This window comes from Phodopus roborovskii, unplaced genomic scaffold, assembly GCF_943737965.1.
Source record: "Phodopus roborovskii unplaced genomic scaffold, PHOROB, whole genome shotgun sequence".
NCBI classification, from domain to species: domain Eukaryota; kingdom Metazoa; phylum Chordata; class Mammalia; order Rodentia; family Cricetidae; genus Phodopus; species Phodopus roborovskii.
In genome coordinates, this window is record NW_026126469.1 from 8,474,384 (window position 1) to 8,490,542 (window position 16,159).

At 42.0% G+C, this 16,159-nt stretch overlaps 1 protein-coding gene across 4 annotated transcripts in view; it reads right to left on the bottom strand.

Annotated features, from left to right (window-relative positions):
- Positions 1 to 1,493: 1,493 nt before the first annotated feature.
- Positions 1,494 to 16,159, bottom strand: part of Dgkg (diacylglycerol kinase gamma) — a 193,012-nt gene continuing 178,346 nt past the window's right edge. For all 4 annotated transcript variants that reach the window (XM_051191208.1, XM_051191207.1, XM_051191210.1 and 1 more), the window contains 2 exons: positions 13,534 to 13,594; positions 1,494 to 2,348 (listed from right to left, as the gene is read on the bottom strand). In XM_051191208.1, coding sequence (XP_051047165.1) covers positions 2,250 to 2,348; positions 13,534 to 13,594 — 160 coding nt within the window. In that variant the 3' untranslated portion in view covers positions 1,494 to 2,249. The remainder of the gene's footprint in view (positions 2,349 to 13,533; positions 13,595 to 16,159) is intronic.

The window sequence follows — 16,159 nt, forward strand, 5'->3', positions numbered from 1 at the left end:
CAAGACTTGGGAGTATCTGGGAATCCTTTTCATCTATTGATGATGCTGTTTTAACCTGCAATCTTGGGGATCAGAGCTGAAACACATACAAACACTTATGTAAATGTCTTCAAATCAATGGTCCTGAAGCCAAACCTGCATCAGCTTCAGAATCAAGCACCTTCCAAAATAGTAGATGCTGTCCTTTGGGAGCTTGTTGGTTGCATCACCAATCTTCCCATCAATATGTTCTTTAGGTGGCCTGTGTTTCTGCTTGCTCAGCAGAAGCATGTTAGGTTGAGCAGGGTGGTCCCAAGTCTCAGCCCTCCATTCTAGATGATGGCTTCCTTCAGAGGTGGGCTCGATTTGTACATTCTTCATGTTCCCTTCCTTGTCCATTGCAAGATTAGAGGCAGCTCAGTGGAGTGATGTTGATTGGGCCCAGGTTTTCTCTTGAGAAATCTGAGACAGAGATGAAGGCCCAGGGGAGCCAGGGGCTGAGGCAAAGGTTGCCTTCTACCAATGATGCTCTGTGTAGTGGTACCCTCCATAGAGGAGTGGGATGCTGGCACCAGCTGAATGAAGCCCACTGAGCATGACTAAGACTATTCTGTCCTGGTTGTCAACATCCTACAGCAGGTAACTCATTATTGAAGTCATATCTGTAGCCAGGAATATTTCCAAGCAAGAAGGTCTGGTGACCATGATGAGGTGACATGAGAATGCCATCAGATGATCTGTCTGGGGCCTTCAACTTCAGGCCAATTTCTCCCCATGTAGGACAAGCCATAGAGAACTTGGGAAGTAGCCTAAACTCACATGTCCCATTTTCTTGTGTGGGCTTGTTCCAGTCATGCACAGGCTATATGATGGTTCTTCCCTGACAACCTGGATCTAAGTGCAACCATGCCTTGGTGACCAGAAATGACCCTATTCCCAGATGAGGTTTCTTTTGTGTATTAATGATCTTCTTAGTAACATTCACAGTCAAACCTCATTAGCCAGGATACCATGGAGAAGCCTTTTTAACTTTTCCACAATTCAGCGTTCTTAACAATCAATAGGGGAATGAGCCTTGAACAGCATGTGTTTCATGGTTATTCCCAGGATCTAGATCATTCCTGTCAACCTTGTAAGCAGCCAGGGAAATGTCTCTACAATCAAAAGATGGTGGGGGAGTAGGGACCCTTCTGTTGTCTTTCCCATTTTCTGTTCCCACAATATCTATGTTTATTTCTAGTGAGGAAAAGTCCAGCAGTAAATAAATATTTATATATTATATATAAACATATGCTACATATGTACATATATAAGACCTCCAGAAGGTCCTTCTGTTACACCATGAGAGTGGCAAGTGCACAGAAACAGGGCATCTCCTGACAGGCTAGCTACACGTTTTCCCAGCAAAGCCCCTCCCTCTCATCATCTCTGCCACCAGGGCTTAGGATTCAAAGGAGAGACACACTTTGGCTTGTGTGGTAGTGAGGGGTGGGGAGTGTTGGGAGTGTCCCCCCTCTTTCCTTTTTATACAATATTATGACATCAATTTGAAAAATAAAGTCTACTTTCTCAGCTTTCCCTCCCAGGTGTTCATAGGACTTATGAAAATAAATACCACATCTAAAGTATACTGCCCAGGCAGCCTTGTTTGTTTTCTGAGCAAACAGCTACCAAGAGATGCTTCAGGAAGTGAACAAGTGCCCATGGACAGCAGAGGGAATCAAAAACGGAAACAGCTTTCCTTGGCTTCTTGGCTTTCCTCAGCAAGCTAGGGGAGGAGCTGTTGCTTGAAGGACAAGGAAGAAACCATCGTGTGCTTGCTGAGCTCTGCCAAGGGTTTTGCTTGGAGAGCTAGAGGCTGTTTTGTTTCCATACAGAAGGACTTTTGTGCAAAATTTCTGGGTTGGAGCTCTTTCCTTTGACCACATCCGATCTCACTGTAGGCAGGAAACCTGCAGCCTGGAACCTTATAGGAGTGGTGAAGAAGAAAGGGGATTTCTCCTTCGGCCTCAAAGTCTACCCAAGGCCTGTGGGAATGTGGAAGTTGCTGTATGAGCCAACCCATCCTGGTGGGCCCTGAGTCCATTCAAAATATTTCATGGGTATTGGCTCTGTTAAGAGAGGATCCATTTCAAAATTGGTAGACTCTATGGCAGGGTGACACTTTCATCTGGAAGTGTGGCTTTGCTCCCTCTGGTGTGTGTGTGTGTGTGTGTGCCTGTGTGTGTGTGTGTGTTCTTGGTGGAGCTGGTGTTTGTTTGGCATACTGTTTAGTCTTTTGAACGGCTTTTCCTCCTCAGTGAGAAGAAACTGCTCTTCTGGGGAGGCCCCATCATCATAGGTGCCTGGTTTTTGTGAGTGATTTTAATCTGAAATAAAGAAACAGAGATAAATTAGTGGGAGAGTGAGTTGTAGAGAAGGAAGAAAGCCAGCTTTGGGCTCAAAGGAGCCCCACGCAGAAGGACAACTGTCCTTGAACAGTTTCAAAATTGGCAACTTGACCCTGACTGGGCCTGGTGTTTGGCACTGCTGGGAGAGAGGGGCGGAAACACCGGGGAGAGACAGGTGTGAGCTTCCCACGTGGCCATCAGCTCGCACCTGTCTTGTGCCCTTGCTATTCATAGACTGTCAGAATGTCACAGCAGAGAAGACCTCAGGAACCTTCCCATTCACCCCTCTGTAGGATGGATAAGGAAGAGGCACCCAGGGCTCTGTGGGAGACTTAGCTTAGCCTAAGGTCACATGGTAGGGGACAGGAAAGCTACAGTGCAGTTCTCCCTGAACCCAGGCAGTAGACATATGTCAACCAGCTAACCTGAAGGCTTTAATTAGCCTCTGGCCAAGAAACCTCATATGGATAGTTCCCAAATGGGTCCCTTAGGTACAGACAGACCCTTTTCTTAGGCTCCAAGACAACCTTATTTTCTTGCATAAGCTTTTTATTATTTTTTTAACTTTAAGGGTTATGGTTTTATTCTATTAAACATTCCATTAATTATAGGCATGGCTTCACAATGTTTAATTCCTATTTGGATGTGGCCTGGTGACACTCCCACACTAATAATCTGCATTATCATGTCATCGACACTTATCAAGTATGATAGATGTTCAGAGTGGGTGGTTGATACGGGAACAGGAGGTACTGAGGATTCAAAGACTAGGGTGTGGGACCGTGTACGTCTATTTCCTTGGTGCAGAACTTTGGACAAATAATTTATCATTCAGAGAACAGTGCTTGCCAAACTTCAAAGTGAGGATAACATTGATACTATTTCTTTACACAAAGATCATATGACAAACTGTCAATGAAAGCCCATTGTAAACTGTAAAACGGAAGAGAACAACTAGGTGTTATATTGGAGAGAAAGAGAACAGATGCCAAGGGAAACAGAACCTGGAAGCTATAACTCTATGAACCTAATCTTGCTGGGTTTTTTCCACACTACTGAGAATGACAGTGTGACCATAGGGGGGGGGGAATAGAATTATTGAAGAGCAACCTGTCATCAATTTTAAGTTAATGTAGGATTAGCCGAGGGGTTTAAAAAAGAAATTGAGAAACAAGAAAGGTTCGATGAGAACAGAGAGGCCCCTTACAATTTGAAGGTGAGGAAAAGGAAAAAGAGAAGACATGGGGTAGAGAAACCATGTATGAACTGGCTAAGCTGAGGGCAAAGGATGAGGGATGTGAGGGACTGGGAAGTTGGTTGACACAGTACTTCAGAAGGGAATATCAAGCTTGGGTTACTGTGAGGTAATCAGAAAGTACAAAACATGGCTGAAAAGTAAGATGAACGAAAGGACTGGGCACTTACTCAACAGCTGTCATCAGAGTGAGTTAGGGTGGAAATATCTGGCTATGAAGACTCTACTATAAGGCTCACATTTAGAAGGCTCCAAGAACAGGAAAGAAGAGGATGGACACAAAAGACAGTGGACAATCAGCATCCTGGGGATAGAACTGAAATGACTGTCCTGCTCGAGATGGTGAGGATCAGGAATCCACCCAACGCCATTTCATACTGTGCGTCATATTGCCTGAATGGAGGCGAGGCATAGAAGGGGACTCTAGCAGCACCTCTCCATGGCCTGCCTGCTAGCATGCTCAGCTAGTGGAGATTTGTGACACAGGCTCTGGGATAAGCATTCTCGCACTATTGAGCTCAGATGCTCATTTGAGGAAGATGGCTGCCTCCTCACTTTGATATCCCTGAACTAACTGGATGCTTGTTGGGAGAATGTGCTGGGGAAGAGGAACCAGGCCAGAGAAAAGAGCGTTTTTCTAGCATTCAAGGTGGCTATGTTTGGGGAAGCAGGTGGCAGCTGCACACAGCTGGCTGTATTACCAGAGAAGGCACTTGTTTCTTTCTCTGCCTCTAACTGAACTAAGACTTGCCTACTAGCACCTCCAAAGCTAACAGAAGAAGTGAAACTCAACTCTGTTTTGCAACTTTATTTATTTATTTATTTTTAAGATGGGCTCATCGTATAACCTGGCTGGCCTAGAATCTCTTATGTAGCCCAGGTTGGCCTCAAATTCATGGTGACCCTCCTTCATCTCTATCCTGAGAGCTGGGATTCTAAGTAGGCTTTGTCACATCCAGGCTTCTCTGCAATTTTAATAAATGTGCCAGTAGGGAGGGTGTTTGGAATGTCTCCTTAACATGATAACTTGGTCATGGTTGAGGATTTGATTGTTGCAGAAAACTGAGGGATGCATGAAATCATATTCCCCACTTTAAGTCAAAAAGATATCAGTCCTTTATCCCCAAGTTAGAAGGACATGTGGGTAAAGTAGTCTAGTGTCCAGTGAGGAGGCAGTTTGATGTAGGTAAGCCCACTGTCAACCCTGACTGGAAGAGCATTCTGTTTCTTAGTTGGAGCTTAAACTTGCTTGCTAACTGAGCTGGAATATAAGAGAGGAAGAGAGAGGGGGATGGAGGAGGGAGGGAAGGAGAGGAAGAGAGAGAGAGAGGAGAGAGAGGCTCCATTGTTAATGTTCTGCTTAGTTACAGAGAGAACTGATCCAGTACTTCTGTGTCATAGTTCAAAATTCATGAGACTACCATAGCTTGTGGCTTCTCCTTTCTCCTTTTTCCCATTTTCTTTTCTTTTCCTTTCTTTCTTTCTGAGTGTGTGTGTATATGTGTGTGTGTCTGTGTGTATGTGTTGTTGTTTTGAGACATGGTTTCTCTGTGAGGTCCTGGCTATCCTGGAACTCACTCTGTAGGCCAGGCTGGCCTCGAACTCACAGAGATCTGCTTGCCTCTGCCTCCTAAGTGCTGGGATCAAAGGCATGCACCATCACTGCCTGGATGATTTCTCCTTTAAATGGAGTAAAATGGCTTCACTCTGGTTAGATATTGCCTTTGCAGTACCAGTTTCGGAAACCAATGCATTTTATGACTTAAGGGAAGCAATAAAGTGAGGGCTCCTGGATGTTGCCATCTGACAGCAAATGGCTCAGAACTGGTAAACACCACCCAAGCTATGACTGCAAAGTTTTCCTAAATCACATGGGAGGTGCCCAGGCTTGACCTGGTCACTGGACTGCAGAAGGGCATAGACCCAAAAGGTCTGAAATGATCTTTGAGACATTTGAGAAATCAAGGGAATTTTCTTTCTTAAAGTCATCATGGAAGAGGGTGGGGGCCTTCTAATAAAAGATACAGTATCATCTTTTAAATCTTAGATATTTCTGCCAGGGGTGGTGGCACACACCTTTAATTTCAGAGGAAGGCAGAGGCAGGCAGATCTCTGTGAGTTCAAGGCCAGCCTGGTCTACAGAGAGATTACTAGGACAGAGAAACCCTGTCCCAACAAACAAACAAACAATCTTAGCTATTTCTTGGTTCTCCAAGATCTTGGAATCCTTTTTCAGAAACATTTCCTAGCACAAGACGCGTTTGTGACAGTAAGTGAGTGATCAGCTTGGCAGAATTCATTGTACCCTGACTATGCTAACTATGGAGGTAAGACCTGCATATCATGGCACCACAGCCTAGCTGTGATCCTGGACTGTGTCAGTGGAGAAAGACAGTGGACAGGAGAGTTCATTCATCTCTCTTTTCCCTCACTGTGGATGCCATGTGACAAGGTGTTTCATAGTCCTGTTGCCTTGACTGTACCCTTGAACTGTGAACCAGAAGCTGATTTTATTAAAATCCCGTAAGTTGATTTTGTTAAATCATTTCATAGCAACAGAAAAACAAACTAAGACAGGCTTCAAATGTCAAAGGGACAGCCAGGCTATGCAAGAGTGAGGCTGACTGATGAGTGGCGGGTTTAACTACATCTGTGGTTCTCAAACATTGGTTCCTGAACCTATAGCATCAACATCTACTAGGAATTTGTCAGGAAGTCCAGTTCTTGGACATCAAGACCAACTAGATTAGAACTCTGGGAAGTGCTCCAGTCACATTAAATTTTACCCCCATGCTAGCTCCACATTTACTTAAGTTTGGAAGCCACCGGATTGAATAACTGTGGTCATTTTCAACTTAACAATTTAACTGTTACCCAGCTTTAGAAGGAGACTCTTTTTAAATTTTACTTTTTGAGACAGAGTCTCAAGTATCCCAGGGTGGCCTCCAACTCATTATGAAGCTGATGATGGCCTCAAACTTGTGATCCTTCTGCCTCTACCTTCCTGGTGCTGGGATTATAGTGTGAGCAATGGTAGTAAACCATGGGCCACTATTTCACAACACTGTATAAGGCAAACATTCTTAATAAATACATATTTTTTATATGTATATATGTTTCTATATATAAACAGATATCTGGTCATTTTTAAGAAATTTTAAAAACAACTTAAATGCTTAAAAGATAACAACTTGTTTTCTTAGTATGCCACTTTAATTTATTTCTATGCTTACATGTCATAACTAAAATTGAAATAAGCATCTAAAATGCTGTGTTTTCTTTGATATTATTTTGTCAGTGCTTTAATGTCCTCAATATTTAATTTTAAAATGAAAGTTTATTTCTAATTAATTAACATACTCAGCTCTGGAGAGGGAACCCTGGGCCTTCTACATGTTAGGAGAGCCCATTGCACTTCACCTCCAGACCTTAACATTTTACCTTCAATTGTACCTTCAATGTCTAAAAATTATTCCATTTGATGAATATCATAGCTTTTTAAAAAACTCATCAGAGCTGGTGAGATGGCTCAGTGGTTATGAATACCGGTTGCTCTTGCAGGGGACCTGGGTTCAGTTTCCCACACCCACATAGTGACTCTCAACTCTCTATAACTCCAGTTCCTGGGAATCCAATGCCCTCTGCTTGCCTTTGTGGGTGGCATGGAAAGGGTGCACAGATATGAGCCACAAGTTTCTTCCTGATACATGGTTCAAGATGCATTCCAGAAAAACTGGGCCAGTTCATTGTCTTGTCTTACTGAGTGTGAGGCCTTACCACATCCTTGACAGAAGCAAGTTTTTTTCTTAAAGTTACTTAGCATGTGAAGAATTACATTGTGTCTTAATTTGAAAAATCTTTCCTTTTTAAAAATGGTGCTACCATAGGTTAATAGCCTGTGCCCTCTTATCTGCAAATTGTCTACATCGTTAGTACTTTTTCCTACTGGATTCCAAGGGTTGGTTTCTTTTTAGTGTATAGGAACTAGCCTGCTCTTTTGTACTGCTATTGTAAGCAGCTTGCCCTTAGGCCTTTAAATATCTAAATTAATTTCCACTTTTATTTTATTTAGTTGTTGTTTCTATTGATGTTTTTCATGTACCCTAGGCTGGCCTCAAACTCACTCTGTAGACAAGGATGGCATTGAACTGCTGATCTCACTGTCATGTTGGGCTCTAACTCAGGGCTGTGTTCATTTACCATTCTTCAAACTGAGCTACATTTCCAACTCCTCTATATACATTCTTGACTTGTAGAGCTTAAAATTTTCTATTAATAAAAAAATTGTCACTTTTTCAATAGAAAGGTTCTGCCTCTAGGATAACTAAAATAATCCATTTTCCCCATAGGTAATAACATTTTGTTTTAAATTTGAGTCTTGTTGTATAGTATTTATTTACCCAAATAAGTAAGTTTTTAGTCATCCTATGTACCCTAAGACTTCATAAGACTCTATCTTGTACTATTGATTTTACCTAATACTGTAATAAGAGAATGTTATTGAAATTATTATGACTTTATAACTGTTTTAGTATCTTGTAGACAGTCTTTTCTTCTCCCTTCCCCTTGCAATGGCTTCAAGGTTGAAAACTCTTAAAGTTCTTTTATTAAATCCTCTAAGACTTATACTGTTTTGTCAGGTTAAAAAGTTTGCATGGGGATTCTGGGATCCCTAATTGAGACATGGGATATCTCTGTGATGGCAAAGTTTTATTGATTTGATACAGCCCAGAATCATTGTCTGAGAATAGATTTCAGTGAAAGGTTGTCTGGGTCAGGTTGGCATGTAGAGGAGTGTATTGTTTACATAAACAAAGGTGGGAAGACCTGCCCACTATGAATGAGACCATTCCCCAGGCCCAGGGATCTTGGCAAGCTGAGCATACCCTCTGCTCTTGACTGTAGATGCAGTGAGATCAGCTCACTCAAGCTCCTACCTTGTGACTTTGTCACTAGGATGGAGTGTACCCTGGGACTGTGGGAAAAGAAACCAAGATGATTTTCATATTCAAATTTTAACACTGTTTATACCTTATGGGTATACTCATTAATTTCCCACAATTCAGCTGTGTATTGTACATCTTGTGACTTCTGTTATAATATGTATTTATTTTCCTAGTAGATTGGCTACTGCTGATATGCAGGAATGCTATTATTTTTGTCTACTTTCCTATAGGCCGTCCCTGAAATAATTTATGAGTTTTTCCACTGACTTCCTGAGCTTTCAATGGTCACCATCCCTTACAATAGTGATAGTTTTGACTGTTTCCCAAATATTTATATTTATTTTCTGTTTCATATATTGCATTGTCTAGAACTGCCAAGTAATATTAGCACTTATTTCTTGTCTATAATTTTACTAGGACTTTTTCTGAAATTAAATAAAATATTTGTTATTGGTTTAACAAAAATTTCATTATTTTGACAGTTTCTTTCTAGTAACTTTTTTTTTTTTTTTTTTTGAGACAGGGTTTTTCTGTATATCTCCAGCTATCCAGGATTAAAGGTGTGCACTACCACTGCCTAGCAGTCATAGTATTCTCTGAATCTCTATAAAAACAAGATGTGTTTTCTAGACATAATCACCTTTAATCCCAGCACTTAGGAGGTAGAGGCAGGCTCATCTCTGTGAGTCTGAGGCCAGCCTGGTCTACAGAGAAGTTCTGGGTCAGCCATGGTTACCCAGAGAGATTTTGCCTCAAAACAAGACAAGACAGGACAAAGTTAATGATCAAACAAACAAAAGAAATGCTGACTTGTTCTTGCAAAGGATCCCAGTTCAGTTCTCAGCACTTACACTGGGCAGCTCACAACCACCTGAACTCCATCCAGCCCCAGGGAATCCAGTGACCCCTTCTAGCCTGTGTGGGCACCTTACTCATATGCATAAATACACACACAGATACACTCATACACACAATTAAAATTAATCTTAAAAATGTTGAATGTAATTGAATACTTTTGGTCATTTATTTATATTGTCATGACACTTTTCTCTAAACCAATGATAGCAGGTTTCTGTTTTATTCCTATGATATGTCCTAAGGGTTGAATGACCCTTTCAATGTATTTTACTGACCTACCTATATGTTGGCTTGAGTTTTTATATCATATTTATATTTGAGCCATATTGCTTTACAGTTTTCTATTTTGAGGTATAATTTTTTCAGTCACTTCAGTTCTTTTGTGTACGTGGGATATATGTGTATATGTGATGCATAGTACATGTGTGCACATATGTTTGTAGTGTGTATACATATGTGTAGTCATGCCTATGGAGGCCCACGGTTGATATCAGGTATTTTGTATCACTCCCTATCTTATCTTATTGAGACAGAGTCTGTCCCTGAGTCCACAGCTTACTGATGGGCTGGCTGGCTGGGCAGAGAATTCCAGGGCCTACTTCTCTCTAATTCCCCAGCATCAGAGCTGCAAACATGCATGACAATGCCAGGTTTTACATAAGCGTCAGGGATTTAAACTCAGGTCCTGACTGACTCCTGTCCCCAGCCCCTTATTATGACATTTCCATATATGTGTGTAATATACTTTCCTTATGTTCGTCCCACAAGCCCCTGTTATCCTCTCCCAGTCCCACTGATCTTTGTCTAACTAATTTACCTTCTTCTTTTGTTTTGTTGGGTCTCAGTAGGACCCCTTACGGGAGCATATGTGAGGAGTTACAGGAGCACACACTGGAAACCATAAAACTGTATATAGATCCTCAGGGCTTCATGATTCCCCTCCCTGCTAAGTTCATCTGTTTGGCTGTCCCTTTGTATATGAGTCTTTGAAAGCATTTTATGTTTCATTAGTAGCTGGATTTCCTTCATATTTTTTTGTTTGAGTTTATTGGAATCAAAATTATATAATATTTAACAATTAAATAATGCTATTGCCCATATACATTAAGACTATATTACATTTGCTAGTTTTTTTAGGCTTTAATAGTCCTGATACCAGCTTTTCTCTTTTAAAATGAGATTTTAAAACACTTATCTTGTTAAAAAAAAAAAGTCCTAGATGTACTGTGTTTAAAGTTATTCACTTTGTCTTTTATTATTTTTTGTTTGATTTATTATACTCGGTAAAGGATAGTATTCAGCTTTTATATATAATATTATATATAACAATACTGCTGTGGAATAATCTTTTTGTACTGTGAAGATTTGTCATTCAGATTGGTTTAATAAAAAGCTGAACAGGCAATAGCTAGGCAGGACTTTTCAGGGTAGGGAGGATGTCCAGAAGAAGACGGGTAGAGTCAGGAGGAGATGCCATGGGATGCAGAGGAAGCAGGACATGCAGGGGGAGAGGTAACAAGCCATGAGCCATGCAACAGCACATACATTAATAGAAATGGGTTAATTTAAATTACAAGAGCTAGTTAGAAACAATCCTAGGCTATCAGCTAAGCTTTCATAATTAACAAGAAGTCTCCATGTGTTTTTTTTTGGGAGCTGGCTGGAGGGACAGAAAAATCTGCCTACAACATATATGCTATATACAATATACATCCTTTTGTTTTAGGCGTATCTTTTAAGAAACATGTCTAACTGGCACCGACTGCCTTCCCACTGTGTCCTTTTGAGGCTGTCCTCCGTAGGTGTGTGCTCTTATGTCTCCTCCTCTTTGTATAAGGACTCAGATACCAGCCTGCTAAGACTTTGATTTTGGGTTCTGGCCTCTCAAACGGCTGGAAAACATACCGGTTTTTAAACCACTAGTGTGGGACTGGCATGGTTTTTTTGTTTTGTTTTGTTTTGTTTTTGTTTTTGTTTTTTGGCTTTTTGAGGCAGAGTTTCTCTGTGTAACTTTTTAGAACAGGCAGGTCTCAAACTCACAGAGATTTGCCTGCCTCTGCCTTCCAAGTGCTGGCATTAAAGGCATGTGCAACCACTGCCTGGCTTGCCATCTCTCTTTTTTTTAAATACAGAAGGAGACTGGATAGATTTCCTCAGCTCAGCTTCACTGGAATAATAAGCAGGAGAGATTCCCTCCATCCTGTCTAATACCAGCAACAGAATACTATTACTAGTTTTTTTTTTAAATATTTTTATTGCTGGGTGGTGGTGGCACACACCTTTAATCTTAGCACTAAGAAGGCAGAGGCAGGCAAATCTCTGAGTTTGGAGCCAGTCTGGTCTGTAGAACAAGTGCCAGGATAGGCGCCAAAGCTACACAGAGAAACCCTGTCTCAAAAAAAACCAAACCAAAACAAAACAAAAAAAAAATATTTTTTTATTATACCTGAGAGAAAGAGGTAGAGTTTTGTGTGTGGGTGCCCTGGCATGTTGCCTTCTGAAGTTGGTTCTCTCTTTTTACTACATGGGCCCTGATGACTGGCTGGCAGGAATCGCCTTTACCTACTTAGCCATTTCACCAGCTCCTATTACTAGTTTTCATTGAAGTGTGTTTTAGTTTTTCAAGTTTTTTAACCCTCCCATAAGGTTATGGTAAGAATTTGCAAAGAAATTTCTAATTTGACCCTTTATAGAAGATGTCACTTCAGGCATTTAAAAAAACACAAAAGGGAACTTGATACTTGAAGGGTTGCCAACGAGAATACAACTGAGGAAGAATGGGAGATGCTCAGAAAGACGACTTTTGTCTCTTTTGAGATCACATATCTGCTGTCATATTGAGGGCATCACTCATGAAGTACCCCAGTGGATGCCCTGAAACCAAGACAATGCTTTTGCTTTACGATGGTGTTCTTAGCTGGGCTCTTAAGAGGGACAAATGAAAAATGAGGAGACCTAACTTTCATAGCAGCACTGACTGGGACTAATGCAGGTTCAGCTAGAAAGGACAGGGGAGGTTCTATTTATTTTCTGGTTTTGTTCACATGTATGTGTTTGCCTGCATGAGTTATGTGCACCACATGCCTTCAGGTGCCTGTAGGGGTCAAAGGATGTCAGATCCGTGGGTGTAATCAATCTTTTTTAGCAGGACCGTTGGCTCCCCAGTAATGGCATGGAGACTTATTAATTATAAAAGCTAAGCCGATAGCTTAAGTCTGTTACTGACTAGCTCTTATAACTTAATTATCCCATTTCTATTTATCTATGTACTGCCACGTTAACTCGTGGCTTTTACCTTTCTTCCTGCTCATCTGTTCCCTCTGTGTCCACTGGTGACTGTCTTCTTCCCAGCTTCCTCTCTGCCCAGAAATCCTGCCCAGCTAGTGGCTGTTTAGCTTTTTTTTTTTAAACCAATCAGAGTGACACATGTTCACAATGTACAAAAAGATTATTCCACAACAGCCAGGAACTGGAGTTAGAAGCAGTCAGAGCTGCCTGATGTGGGTGCTGTGCACTTAACCTTGGTTCTGTGCAAGAACAGCTCTTAGCTGTTCATCTGTCTCTTCTGTCCCTGTTTGTTTGAGGCAGGATTTCTCTATGTAACCCTGGTCAGTCTTGAACTTACACTAGCTCAGGTTAGTCTTGAACTCATAAATCCTCCTGCCTTAGCCCATGCAACTGTACATTCCCTGTTCCATGACCTTCATTCATTTGCTGGTGGCATTCTAGGTTTGTCATTACAAGTCTGATGCCAGTTTGGTGCACCAGATAACCAACTTGTCCTTTCTATGGAGTTTCCAGGGAGGTCCTCAAGGCTGTGGACTAGGGAATCATGTCTATGTACTGGGTAGGATTTGGAGTGTGTGGGTAGGCTTGGCTTCCAGATAATGAAGCACTCTATAGCATCTGGACTTGCTCCTCATCAGAAGAGTCTTTCTTTAGGTCCAAGCTGAGGCTGTTAAGGTGCCAAGAATAAAGTCTCAGAACTCTAAAGGGGCATCCCTGTAAAATTGAGGTGCAGTGATTTTTTTTATCAAGTAAGTGTCTTCAAGGGGTAAATAAAAATCATGCTTCTCATGCTCACCTCTGAGACCAGCAAACTTACCGTGCAACACGGCTGCATCCAGGGCTCTCCATCTACTTGCATTGGCAGAAGCTTGTTAGTCCTGGAAACCCAAACCAAAGAAACAACAGTGAGAGCCTCAGACTTGGAGAGTCATCATCACTCCCACGAGAGAGAGAGAGAGAGAGAGAGAGAGAGAGAGAGAGAGAGAGAGAGGAAGGACCTTACTCGCTCACTTAGGAGAGGTTCATGAAGACCAATGGAAGGTTCTGAAAACAATCTTCAGCCCATATCAGGGACTGGACTTGGCAGGTCTGGATGTAGGCCTAGGAATCCGTGCTTTAATAGTTAGTGTAGGAATTTCCCTGACTTCACTCTTCAGACTCCACTTTGAGAAACTGTCATGGTGCTGGGCAGTTGTGGCGTACGTTGATTCCAGCACTCGGGAGGGGAGGCAGAGGCAGGCGGATCTCTGTGAATTCGAGACCAGCCTGGTCTACAAGAGCTAGTTCCAGGACAGCCTCCAAAGCTACAGAGAAATTGTGTCCCGAAAAACCGAGAGAGAGAGAGAGAGAGAGAGAGAGAGAGAGAGAGAGAGAGAGAGAGAGAGAGAGAAACTGTGATGGGCATACTGAAAGCCACAGCCATCTGGAAAACTGGCCAGCAAACATGGCAGCCTCACTGCTGAGCAGACCCAGCAACCAGCCAGAGGGGAAAATGGCTCATGCTGAGCTTTGCTCTGGAGTAGGAAGAGGCCTGCACTCCTGACTGAATGAATGGTTGCCACATATCCAAGAGCTAATATCTCTAAGCTACAGTGGTTATCACCATAAGCACTCAATTCCAAGAGGCAGGATACTATGGTTTAGTATGCATTGTGGCTGTGCTGGGACAGTGACATCTAGGAATAGTGACCCCAAGTGTAGGAGAAGAAGTGAAGAGAAAGTGTTGCCCTCTTGCTTGGGAAAGGGATTTTGGTTTGTTTTGTTGCTTTTTTTTTTTTTTTTTTTTTTTTTTTTTTTTGCATATGGGCTTTGTAAACTATTGTCCTCTGATGCCTTGGGAGGAGCTTAGTCCTCTGGCCAGGGGGATGGGAATAGTCACCAACTACTGGTCAGGAAACCCTTACCTGAGCTTGGTAGCTTCCCTATTTCTGAAATTACAAAATGGGAGGGGAAAGCACTATTTTAGTACAATAATTCTCTGGTCTATTTCATAATTAAAGCAATAAATCTAATAATAAAAACAACATAGCAACAGAAAGGAGACCTTTGCACACTAAGGGACAGAGGAGTATCTTAGGAGTGCCTAGTGGGATGAGACTTTTAGCTCACCCCTGTTCCCATCTGGAAATAGATCTGGTGACCACTGGAAAAAGCTCCCCTCATACTTAAACTCTTAGAGTCACTGGTAGTCAGGACACTGTGTTCTCTGTAATTTACAAAAGCTACAGCTGTGATAGTCTATAGACAAACTGGCCCCATAAGTATTAGAGCTCTGGGCAAGGGCTGCTGAGGCTAGTCTGGAAAACAAGGGACCTATCACAGTGATGGCTCCCAAAGAAAGGGGGTATGGTGTTGGGAACAGGAGAAACAGATGATCCACAGATAAGAAATGACAAAGGGTTAGTGGAACAGACCCTCGGGGGACCACAGAAAGGATCTGACTGAAGGATGATGGAAGGGCCAAGAACAGATTTCTCAATTGTGGTCCCACTGACACTTGCCCAAGGGTTTCTGGGAGAAAGGCTTCTTTAGACAAATGCCTCTGGGAAACCCTTTACTCCATAGCCCTTCTAGGCGATCCCCAAGGCAAACCAACAGATATGATCTGTGACAAGAGAGAAAAAGGGAAGGAATGAAGATATCTGAAACAGCCATGTTGGGTAAGAAGCTGGGGGAAAAATGTAAGTAGAGGGAACTGAAATTGGAGGAATCTTATCAGACTTCAAAGTATCCAGACCTGCAGCAGCTGGCTATGCCATTCATGTCTCAAAAACAAAACAAAACAAAACAAAAAACTGCTACCCACTTGGTCAGTACAAGAAGTTCATTGATGTTAATGGCTTAGCATATGAAGGCATCCTGTATACAGAAGAGCACATGTGACCCCTGACATACATATAATGTTTTACAATTATAAACAGAAAAAGACAAAAGAATTGGCTCGCCAGTGCCCTGAACTTCATAGTATGTACTGTTTATGTCACCAGGTATTTTAAGAAGATAGGTTATGATGGACCTTCTAGTTGATGATAGCATTATATCCTGTTGAAAAACAATAGCCCTGATATACAACTCCTCCACCCTCTGAGGCTCAGGGGTCACAGCAGAAGAGACAAAGTGATTGTAAGAGAGGGATAGGGAGTTTGCTGTGGAGATGATGTCTCTTGGAAATGACAGAGAAGCTGCACCCATGAAACCTCACCAACATGGCTGTCTAAACAAGACTAGAAAAAGGATGACACCAATATCATGCTGTCATGGATGGGGGTTGGAAGGGTAGGGGGAAACTCATAGGACATCAACCCTACACCAAGAACTTCAGGCAAGAAATGCTAAGAGCAGGAGAAATAGTCTCCCCTAGGGAAGGGCATATTGATTGTCCAATACCAAGTGGTCACCCCTGAAATCATATATATACAAATAACTATATGGTCCAAACATAT